The following is an 11917-nucleotide window of genomic DNA, read 5'->3' on the forward strand; positions in this document are numbered from 1 at the left end:
TCATAAACAAATACAGATTTTACGTCCGCAGGACTGCGGTTTAAATGCTGGAAAGTTTTATTTTTGATTTCTTTTCTCTTTGTTTGTAAGTAGAAGTTTAACTAACATATATTTACAAAAAATTTATCATAAAAAGAATTTTTTATAATGAATAAAAAAAGAAAAAACTAAAAACTCTCCCGAGGAATTTTTTTTAAGATATATGTGAATTTTTTTAAAATTATTTTTTATATATCGATCCTAATTACTTCTTTGAGGCGAGTCGACCTCCTGAAAATTCTCACAACCATCAACTCTTTGAACCGACTTTGAAACTAATTATAAGTCGGGATTTTGTTACAATTAAAGCTTCTCGCTCCTCTCAAAGATGTAATTTTATTTGTAACTTTAAGTTAAAAAAATTTTAATTAAAAAATTATCAAACGCTCTAAGAGTCCTTTTGAATGAGTTTTTATTCTCTCAAAAAGTTGCTTTTTAAAGAAAAAAAGCACTTATAAAAAAAATTCTATTTGGATGTCTGCTTTTTTAAAAAATAAAAGTAAAAAAAAAATCAAAAATTTGCTTTATTTGGAAGTTAAATATTTTAACTTTTAAAAAAAGCATAATCATAAGTTATAAAAAAAGTCAAAAATCTATTTTCTTAGAAGCTAAATATTTTAGTTTTTAAAAAAAGCAGAAGTCAAAAGTTATTTAAAAAAAAAATCTAAATAGTTTTATCTTTTATAAAAAAATATTTTTAAAATAAACAAGGTATAACAAAAAAAATTTGGTAAGACAATTCAAACAGGCTCTAAGTCATAATCCACTGCCCATGCATAACAATGGTGAAGGAACTTTTTCGGGCTTTTTGATCCTTATAACCCTTTATTTATAATTAATTATCAATTTGACCTTTAGTATGAACTATTTCAAAAATTTAACCTCCTCAAAAAATATAACACCAATCTGCCCCTATTTGACCGTTGACCACCAAGCCTACCCGAGTACACCCCTTGCTACCCGGGTATTTTTTGAAAATTTTTGCCTACCCGGGTAGGGAGGGGTGTACCCGGGTAGTGTTCTTCGAATCTGGGAATTTGCTTGCATTATTTACCCGGGTAGGGAGGATTGTACCCGGGTAAATGTCGACGGTAGGGTTTTTTAACAAGCCAGCAACCCCATTTGGAAAACCCACAAAGTGGTACCCGAGTAGAGCTGCTGGAAGTTCCTTGTGTTGCGCGACTGAGGACGAAATCTTGCTCAAATTCTTCGTGGTTGTGATCATTAGTTCGTGCATTGTGAGTCTCTGCCTTGTGAACTGTGATCATTAGGAACTCAAATTTAATGATCCAGAAAGAATTTGAGCAAGATTTCGTCCTCCATCGCGCAACACAAGGAACTTCTAGCAGCTCTACTCGGGTACCACTTTGTGGGTTTTCCAAATGGGGCTGCTGGCTTGTTAAAAATCCCCACCGTTGACATTTACCCGGGTACAACCCTCCCTACCCGGGTAAATAATGCAAGCAAATTCCCAGATTCGAAGAACACTACCCGGGTACACCCCTCCCTACTCGGGTAGGCAAAAATTTTCAAAAAATAACTGGGTAGCGAGGGGTGTACCCGGGTAGGCTTAGTGGTCAACGGTCAAACATGGACAGATTAGTGTTATGTTTTTTGAGAAGGTTAAATTTTTGAAATAGTTCATAATCAGGGTCAAATTGATAATTAATTATTAATAAAGAGTTATAAGGGTCAAAAAGTCGTATTTACGAATTTTACCTCTTCTTTTATAACATCTAATCATATAAGAATTAATTAAAAATAATCATCAAATATAGAGACAAAAATACAATATTTTCAAGTCTTAAACATGATACTTATTTTTAATTTAATCTATTTATTTCACTTAATTATAATTGTAAATGACAATGATCAAATTAAGAAAATTTGTATCTGTAGGAATTATTATTTTTATAGAAAGTAAATTAAATAAGATTATTATGAATAGGGAAAAAATATTTTTAATTGAGAAAAAAAAATGAAATGAGAATCTGCGTTTGAACTTTATACTCGCGATGGAAAATTAATATCCCCAGTTCCCCACACGCTGAAAGCAGAATGAATGGGGCCAAGTAAGCGGCTTCATTCAACCGTTTCCCATTGTATTGCACGTGTGGAGCCACCCGCGAAACCAACGTGACATGGCAAACAGAAGCATTGACAAAACGAACACAAAAACAAACGAATAGGATTATGTTTGTACCTGTGACTTTTTTTATTTTTCGTTACCCACAGCCTACGAGTACATAACAACAGCATCTACTTTGTGGAAAATATTTTCGGTATTTCAGGACTACCGAGCATACCATTTATTAAATATTTTTACACTATGATCACATTTATAATTATTTACATTTCTATCCCTTATTTTTTCTATTCAGGCAAAGTAGCATGGACTCCAATGTCCGGAAAATGAGCTCGTCATTGTGGGTGTTTGTGTCAATGTTCCATCCGTGTCATCTTTCCCATTCAACATTAAATAACTGTTAAAAGTTTTAGGATTTGCTCTGATCTATTTGTGACAATTTTTTCATATCATAAAGGCATCGTGTGTCCTTTTGTGTTTCCGAGTTTGTTTTTTTTTTTTGTTCTTCTGGACAACCAAACACGACCTGGCATGAAAAGAAAAAAAATAGCAGCAGCAACATTTGTTAAAAGATAATGGATTCATCGAACCTGGACGGTGATTGGGTCGGTTGGTTTCTCTAACTGCCACTTGTCTATTCTATTCTATTCATGGGTTTTAATGTTTCAAAATAAAAATCGAGTGTTCTCGCGAAGACAGTACACGAGAACCACCGATTGTGGAGGTTTGAAATCCAAGCTCTAACTGTTTCTGGGTACTCTCTTTTATTATGTATACAAAATGCTTATCTTCTTTTACGGATACAAAATGCATATTCTCTGTTTTAATTTGTGCTTCGCTGAAATGCTGATAGGGCTAGATTGGAATCCTCCACTATCAATGGTTTGCATGAGAAGCTTACCGAGGAAAGGTGAGTTTTGAGTCATGTTGGACTTTATTCTTCATATTCATATTTATATGATTTTTTATTAGACACTTTGTGTGGCTCTTAAGGATTTGGAAAAGTTCAAGTTTTGGTTTTGTCTTGTTCTGATAGAAGGAAGAGTCCAATTCTTCACTGTTTTATCGTGCTTGTAAAAAGTGAAAACGAAATGCTGTGGCGCCACGATAATGTGTGCTACTATATTATATCATTGTTGCTATTATCATATTGAATGATAGATTAATTATGGCCGTGTTATTTAGCATCAAAGTATATTGCTATGACTGTTGAACGGTCAAACAAGATTCTGATTGTTATTTTTATTTCGGAGGGAGGAACTTGTTGGTTGTAGAACTTTATTAAGGTTTAAGAATTGATTCCTTTTAACCTTTTTCCGAGAATGATATTTTTAAAGTACAACTTTGATTATTTTTTCTTGGAAACAACATACCTAAAACATTAAGTTTAGTGTAGTTTTTAATTAACTTATTCTGTGTGTGCAATTTCAAGAGCTTATGTAAAATAAGTTAAATACTGATTTCACTGTCAATTTCCCTAAACTTCAAACTCATTTTGTCAGAATATCTTTTTAGTTTATATACGATATCCTAGCAATCTTCCTAATATGCTACAAGTCTTTCTTTTGATTAAATTATTGTTGAAATTTGACATAATAAGAAACCAACACGGAGACTTTTAACCTCACTCTAGAAATAGTGTTTTCAATTGCTAGTTGTGATGGAGCTAGGTTGAACTTCTTTCTATTTTTTACTTTTGCGACTCCTTGGTTTGAATAAGCAAAATAATTGCAGGTTCTCAAATGGTTTTATAATTTATAGTAATTTCTAGCTGCTGGTATTCTCTGCTTCCTAGTTAATATCTTCTCATACTCTATATATTTCTTCCCTACCACTAATATTCTTATGAGGTAAATTATGGGATTGCTACATGAGCACCTGTAATTCAGGAACTCAGCATTCCATGTATGGGTTGTTTGCGCGGGATTAAACATCGAAGTGATTTAATTTGTTTTAAATTTTTATTTATGTATGACAATGACAAGTATTGGATTCGGGTGCACACCTTATTTTGGTACGTGTTCTCTTTCAGTTTGACCCCAACTTTGACTTGAAGTTATATAATCCAAAGTAGCTTCACTGCGGTCTTCCTGCTCAGTAAGTCTTTACAGCTTCAGCCAGTGACCTTCACCCTTCTGTCACCGTCCCCTCCCTTTTATTCAGGTTGGTTAAATGTTTCTGAATTATTTACTCAGTTAGTAAGATCTCTTTCATCATTAATCTACGTCTCAAATCCCATAGAGAAGCTTATGTACTTGATTTTTCTTCACTTTTGGGTGGTGCACCAAAACTGTAAGCAGCATGGAATGCTTGGCTCTCAAACTCTATAAGCATAGAAGGGTGTAGGAACCTGTTTTTAATGCAATATAAACGATATTCTTCTTTCATTTAATGCTGCAGTTAAACTATTTCCATTACTCGCTCATAGAAATAATCTTTTTACCCCTTGTATTATAGGTGAAAGTCATTGCTGATGTCCTCAATGGATCATCGAGCAGAGGAAAATCTTGAAACAAAAGAGATGGATGTGAGAAGTTTGTCATCTTCACAAGGCCAGGCACCATACGTTCATAAAGTTGGAATTCCTCCAAGACAAAACCTCTTCAAGGAATTCCAAGCCACTGTAAAAGAAACATTCTTCGCGGATGATCCTCTTCGTTCCTTCAAGGATCAGTCTAAATCCCGGAAGTTCATCATGGGAATTGAAGCCATATTTCCCATACTTAGATGGGGGAGAACATACAGCCTCAAAAAATTTAGAGGGGATCTTATTGCCGGTCTAACTATTGCAAGTCTCTGCATTCCTCAGGTAAATTAGCTTTACAATGTTGATTTTGAGCTTTTGAAGGACAATAAATATGAGTAAAGAATTACAATCTCTGCCACTTACCCCAATCTAGAGGTTTTAATACTTGGCTTGAAAAAACAGGACATTGGATATGCAAAGCTTGCAAATTTGGCTCCACAATATGGACTGTGTAAGATTCGAGTCTCTCATCAACAGCTCAAGTTGCATATGTGTTTTCTTTGGATGTTTGACTGAGATTTTGATGCCTTTTCTTCCACTCTTTACAGACTCTAGCTTTGTTCCACCACTGATTTATGCTGTCATGGGTAGTTCTCGTGATATTGCAATAGGACCAGTGGCAGTGGTTTCTCTCCTGTTGGGGACTTTACTTCAGAATGAGATTGATCCCATTGCCAATCCAGTAGAATATCGACGACTTGCTTTTACTGCCACTTTTTTTGCTGGGATTACTCAAGCAACGCTTGGGGTTTTTAGGTATGAAACTTTGACTCCAGGGGAGTTTGCATTGGAATCTTCCCTACATAATTGTTTATGCCCTGTACATGTGCTACCAACCTCTAATGAAATGCTTCTCTTTTTAATACACCATGATGACATTCTGGTTGGGGGATTTTTTGGTCAGGTTAGGATTTTTGATTGATTTCCTATCTCATGCTGCGATTGTCGGTTTTATGGGGGGAGCTGCCATTACAATTGCCCTTCAACAGCTTAAGGGTTTCTTGGGGATTCAAAAGTTCACAAAGAAAACTGATATTATCTCTGTGATGCATTCAGTATTCTCATCAGCCCACCATGGAGTATGCTTTCTCTTTCTCTCTCTAAAAATGCACATACAAATTATTACTGGGAGTTTTATTCTGAAGATATATGCGTGTGTGTGCGTGCGCATGCACTAAAACTGATTAATATTTTACACATTGCAGTGGAACTGGCAAACTATGGTAATTGGAGCTACCTTTCTGGCTTTTCTTCTGTTTGCTAAGTATATTGTAAGCAACCTAATTCATTTCACTATATACTCCTTAAACAGATTGTTGGGATTGTAAGTTATCATCTCATTGTATTATGATGTGTGGATCAGGGAAAGAAGAACCAGAAATTCTTTTGGGTGCCAGCAATCGCCCCATTGATATCGGTTGTGCTCTCCACATTTTTTGTATACATAACCCGTGCAGACAAGCATGGAGTTGCAATTGTAAGTACTTATATTTCTCTCCTCATCCTGAATATTGCAGATTATAATTTGTCACATGATAAAATGTTGGTAAGATTGAAACAGTACTAATTGCAGCAGTAGTAAAGCTTTTTGTCTATTGATGTGTGAAGGTAAAATTCATAGAGAAAGGGATCAATCCTTCATCTGTAAAGGAAATTTATTTTAGTGGTGATTACCTTGGGAAAGGTTTTAGAATTGGCATCGTGGCTGGCATGATAGCATTGACTGTAAGCAAATCTTGGCACTATTATCTTCATATGAAGAGTATTTTACCATTTACTTGTGCCTGTTGTTATAAACCATTACATTTTGGTTATCAGGAAGCCATAGCAATTGGAAGAACGTTTGCTTCTATGAAGGACTATCAACTGGATGGAAACAAAGAAATGGTAGCATTAGGAACTATGAATGTTGTTGGTTCAATGACTTCCTGTTACGTCGCAACTGGTAAGCTCGAATAGATGTTTTATGAACTTGGCTACTTTTGTCATGAGGTGCAACTTTAAGAAAGACGTAATTAGTGGTCATGTCTGATGAAATCTTAGTTATTACCATTTTCTTCTAGCTGCTAAAAATCAAAACTAAAAAGATGGGGGGAAATTAGAGCAGATAATTTTAAGGGTCTATTACTTTAAGGCGGGCCTAAAGAGACAAGAAGAGTGAGTTAAGGTCATGATTATCTTATGGTAGGTTGCTTTATAATTAATCATGGAAATGCATTTAAGTGGGTTATAGACTATTTTTTTTTTTTTTTTTTGCCTCTGATTAACCTTCTTGCTATCTTCAGGTTCTTTCTCTCGGTCAGCAGTAAATTTCATGGCTGGCTGTGAAACTGCAGTCTCTAATATAGTCATGTCCATTGTTGTGTTCTTAACTCTGCAATTCATCACACCTCTTTTTAAATACACTCCAAACGCCATTCTTTCATCAATCATCATTTCTGCTGTCATCAACCTTGTGGACTATAAGGCAGCAATTTTGATATGGAAGATTGATAAATTTGACTTTGTTGCTTGCATGGGAGCATTTTTTGGGGTTGTTTTTGCCTCGGTTGAGATAGGACTTCTAATTGCCGTAAGTGCTAAGACTCAGTTGTCTTATGCTCTATAATGTTAAAGTAGTTTCTGATTGGTAGTTCTTACTTGGTTATTGACTTATTGTTACATGTTGTGGCAGGTCTCTATATCATTTGCAAAGATCCTATTACAAGTCACAAGGCCCCGAACTGCTATTCTGGGTAAGATCCCTAGGACAATGGTGTATAGAAACATTCAACAATACCCAGAGGCCACGAGGGTTTCTGGTGTAATGATTGTACGAGTTGATTCAGCAATATATTTTTCCAACTCCAATTATGTTAAAGAAAGGTAAAAATGTATTCCTCCTTTGTTTATACTTTTAACCAATTAGAACTGGTATCAAGACTTCTAGATTAAACTGAATTAAACAATCCAATGTTTATAGTGGTTTAGTTGTAGCATTTTTTTGGCAATCATCTAAAAAGATAAGGAGAGCAGTTATATGGTTCCGTAAATGTCAGGGGTCACTAGTTATGCTACATATCATAAGAAGTTTTAACGTGGATCTATGAGGAGAACACTCAATCAATATCAAAATCAAATATATGTGTAACTGCTTAGCTTTACGATTTTTCAAACATGCATACCATCAGGGCTTAAATCTGGTTGTAAAAAGGGAGGGTTAGTTTTGGATTACAAACAGGAAAGATACATGTTCAAAGACAAAATAATGCAGGATGAACCAGAGTATTGAGATAGTCTACAGAAATAAATAGTGTTTCGCCCTACTCATGTACATATAAGTATTCTAAAATGATAATGATAATTTTATAACATATTTCCTTTTATCATTTTGGTAAATTTAAAAAACTATTTCTGATGTCCAAGACCTATTCTCTTTCAGGATATTAAGATGGCTGATGGATGAGGAAGAACAAGTGAAAGGAGACTACCAAACAAGAATTCAATTTTTGATAGTTGAGATGTCACGTAAGTATCTATATTTTTCCTTTGTTCTAGCCTCATTTTCCTCCTTAGGGTTGTTCTTAACCTCAAAGGTTGTGTTTGTTGCAGCCGTTACTGACATTGATACCAGTGGCATCCATGCCCTTGAAGAACTATTTAGAAGTCTTCAGAAGAGGGATGTTCAGGTAATCAAACTATCTCTCAGCTAACAATTCTAAATGATGCAATGTGACAATTATCTTAACAAACGAGTACCTCTTTGAGCAGCTTGTTCTTGCTAATCCTGGGTCGCTAGTGATAGACAAGCTCCACACATCAAACTTTGCTAATTTTCTTGGTGAGGACAAGATCTTCCTCACTGTTGCTGAGGCTGTTGCATATTGTTCTCCAAAACTGGTTGAGGACCCTTGAAAAATCTGGAAAAATGTGATTTTGCCTTCCTAAGAATGGGAAAATGAGATGAAGAAATCAAGTTGGGGTAGAGATATGCGGCTTTCAGCTGAGTTAGCTACCCAAGAAGTTTCCTTTTATGGTACTTAGTGATGTGGGGTTCTTATCCTTTAATTAAGGGAAAATAAAAGAGACATATAAAGGTGCGCTTGTTGTGCATTCCAATAGCATCAACTCGGTCCTTTGTTTTTACTGAAATGTCCACGGAATCTAACTCAAGTGTCTGTATGAAAAATATGAACTCTTTTCCCATTATATATATACACTGAATTAAAACTATTACTTCACAAAGGAAGTGTTCATTCCCCCTCTCTTCTCTCTCTAGTCCTATTGTCCTCAAAATTGAAGAAGAAGAAAAAAGCAACAATTTTTTTTCTTCTTCCATTTGGTTGTTACAATTCTTGCTGCCATGTTAAGCTATGATGGTCGTAGTGGTTAGTACGAGACAAGATTAGTGCAGTAGATAGATTTTGTATTTTCATTTTTTATGCTGGTTGTTAAAAAAACGCACACAATTGACTCGCTAAATTCTAAGGTGTGTATAAGAGTTTTTATAATGCTTTTATTTTATTTTAGTTTCAAGAACATTTGATAAAAGGGATTATCGATTCTCCAGTAACACGATTATTTCCTGCAGAATAAAATAGATGATCTCTTGCAACCCAAAAAAAAAAAGCAGAATAAAATACATTATACAAAAGGCAAATAAAATTATTAAAATACCAGAAAAAATATAGGTCAACAAGCCAGCTGAAATAATTTCAACAGATAAAAGGTTAGGTAAACATTCTGGGACAGTGACCATTCAGGCACGTTTTGGCAAAAAAATTATCAGAATGTCACGCGAACAGTAAAATTTTCCAAACTGACATGCGGCATAATTCGCTACACAGTGTAGCGAATTATGCATGCAAATAATTCGCTACACAGTATAGCGAAATATGTCACGTCAGAACCAAAAAGTGTCATGTATCAAAATTGTTGAAATTCGCTACCCTATGTAGCGAATTTCAACATTCTGACACGTGACACTTTTTGGTTCTGTGCATTCTGACGTGGCATATTTCGCTACACTGTGTAGCGAATTACTTGCATACATAATTGTCACGTGACAGTTTGGGAAATTTTACTGTTCACGTGACATTCTGGTAATTTTTTTACCAAAGCGTGGCATTTTGGTCACTGTCCCAAACATTCTGCTAGTACTAGTTGAACCTAAACTTGGTTCGTTTAACTTATAGTGAGTTGTTGAGTATTCCATTAAGGGGACGTTTGGTTGAGGAAATTTTTTTGGAATAGTAAGGAAATGTAATAGATAGAGAAATGATTGGAAAGATAGATAAAGCGAGATAGGTAGAAAAATGTAAAAAAAAGTTGTTTGGTGGGAAAAAAACTTTACTGGAAAAATTAGGTAACTTTATGAAATCAACAGTGCATTAAAAGTCAGATAACCGATTTTCCGAAAAATCCCACCTTCAAATTGGGTTTCTAAACAGTGCGGATATCTATGTTTCTCATAAATCCATACAAATTGGATAGATGGGTTTTTGATGAAAATACGTTGAAACAAACATGGTGTTTCTAAAAGCCATACTTGAGAAACATAAATATCCGCTGAAAAGTTCCCAACCAAACACCACCTAAAGCATTAATAACTAGACCCTATGCAATGTGAGCCGATCACCTGATTGTTTTGGTGGAATATTTGAGGGGGAGTGAAAGGGGTGTTTTCATATCGGCATATAATCGAATACCATATAGAACATCAAAGTGTTTGGGCTCCCTGTAGTACAAAAGGATAAGATAATCGCATATCATATAGAACAAGGGAAATAATATTCTCATGCTACATGAGAATAAATCATTTTCTTACACAAATTTGTTTTCTGTGTCAATTAATTTTTTTTTTCTTTTTTAATATAAAATATGAGACTCACATTTAACTTCTCTCTACTTTTTTTCTCTTTTACAATCCTATAACATAAGAAAACTTAAACCCATAGAACAATGAAAATGCCAAACTCTACAGGCCATTGGACGGCTACGTATAAATAAGACAATAGGAAATCCAAATTCTAGGGTAGCAATTTGCAAATGAGACGTCTCTAACACCAAAATATTGGATTAAGAAAATACTACCCAACAAAGAATTCATGCTCAAAGAATAATATATATATATATATATATATATATAGACCTTATCATTTCTGCAGCCGCCGTAGATAACACTCTCTACAGCTGACCCAAATTGGGCCTCACGGCGTTTAAAAAAAAAACAAAAACAAAGATCCGATTTCATATCCTAGGATCCGCACGGCTAGCTGCAGGTACAGCGGCTTCAGAAATCATTTTGCCATATATATATATATATATATATATATATATATATATATATATATATATATGGCTCATGTTGAGAACCATTAGTTGTGCCAATATGTGCTTCAGAATCAGCAGGGAACTCACCAGAGAAGAGTTAAAGGAGAAAGAGAGAAAGAATAAAGAAAAACTCAAGGAAAAGGAGATAAAAGAAAAGGAGAGGAAAGCCAAAGAGAAAAGTCAGAACAAAGAAGAGGAAAAGAGAAAGATAAAAGAGCAGAAAGAGAAGGCGAAGAAGAGACAACTGCAAGCACAAGAGGAGATGATAAGAAACCAAGAGAAGGAAAGAAAAAGGCGTGAAGAGTTCTTGAAAAGAAAAGAAAAGGAAAAGAAAGATAAACTGAAGCGCAAGAAAAAATAGTGACGAGTCTATATATCGTAACTCCGTGTACAATTTATTTGATTCGAAGCCTTACGAGAGTGATGTTATTTAGCATAATTTAGCATTGCAATGTCGAACCATCATTTTGTGCCTTTTTTGCTAAACAGTGTTGATATTCTGAAAATTTTATCGGCTTCTTGGTTTCATCTGGTTGTTATTTCTTTTAATTTTCTTAAACAAGGTGCTTCGGCCAGAAGTCCGAACTCTCGAATTGTTGAGCTGGGTTCTAGACACATCCAATGGGCCTCATAACTTCTAAAAGAACATACAATTAAGATAAGTATCCAATTCAAATATTAAGAGGTATTTTCCATTATCTCGTACTCTACAAGTTTAACTTTCGCTCACTCAAACTCTCATACTTTTATAATTTTTTTTTATATCAACTCTAATTATTTCTTTGAGTGAGTATGTTTCTCAAATATTTTCATAAGCTTCAATTTTTTAAATTAATTATAGGACTAATCTCGAATGCATGATAAATTTTGATTTTAAAATTTTATGCTCATTCCAAAGGTAATATTGAATAAAAGGATTAAGACTATCAAATATATCTTTTAATCCGTACTCT

At 34.5% G+C, this 11917-nt stretch overlaps 1 protein-coding gene across 3 annotated transcripts; it reads left to right on the forward strand.

The window, feature by feature from the left end:
- Positions 1-3016: 3016 nt before the first annotated feature.
- On the forward strand, positions 3017-8943 carry LOC133296213 (sulfate transporter 1.3-like). Of its 3 annotated transcripts, XM_061495163.1 has the most exons (15): positions 3017-3035; positions 4158-4288; positions 4583-4934; positions 5055-5103; positions 5201-5408; positions 5557-5731; positions 5858-5923; positions 6016-6129; positions 6261-6377; positions 6471-6597; positions 6938-7224; positions 7327-7517; positions 8074-8159; positions 8244-8320; positions 8403-8943. In XM_061495163.1, exons 3-15 carry the CDS (start codon positions 4599-4601, stop codon positions 8544-8546), a joined length of 1977 nt encoding a protein of 658 aa, XP_061351147.1. In that variant the 5' UTR covers positions 3017-3035; positions 4158-4288; positions 4583-4598; the 3' UTR covers positions 8547-8943. The 3 variants fall into 3 exon arrangements, with proteins under 3 accessions (XP_061351147.1, XP_061351148.1, XP_061351149.1); XM_061495164.1 differs by lacking the exons at positions 3017-3035; positions 4158-4288 and adding an exon at positions 4340-4465; XM_061495165.1 differs by lacking the exons at positions 3017-3035; positions 4158-4288 and adding an exon at positions 4385-4417.
- Positions 8944-11917: the final 2974 nt, after the last annotated feature.

The sequence above is a fragment of the Gastrolobium bilobum genome, unplaced genomic scaffold, assembly GCF_033153095.1.
Source record: "Gastrolobium bilobum isolate Gb01-03AN ecotype WA unplaced genomic scaffold, APGP_CSIRO_Gbil_v1 utg23400, whole genome shotgun sequence".
Taxonomy (NCBI): Eukaryota; Viridiplantae; Streptophyta; class Magnoliopsida; order Fabales; family Fabaceae; genus Gastrolobium; species Gastrolobium bilobum.

Bases quoted from the DNA above. Each gene is read 5' to 3' on its own strand.
- LOC133296213 (XM_061495163.1), top strand. From the start codon at position 4,599: ATGTCCTCAATGGATCATCGAGCAGAGGAAAATCTTGAAACAAAAGAG. The intron at 6,130-6,260 runs GTAAGTACTTAT...TGATGTGTGAAG, and splicing joins ACAAGCATGGAGTTGCAATT to GTAAAATTCATAGAGAAAGG. The intron at 6,378-6,470 runs GTAAGCAAATCT...TTTGGTTATCAG, and splicing joins CTGGCATGATAGCATTGACT to GAAGCCATAGCAATTGGAAG.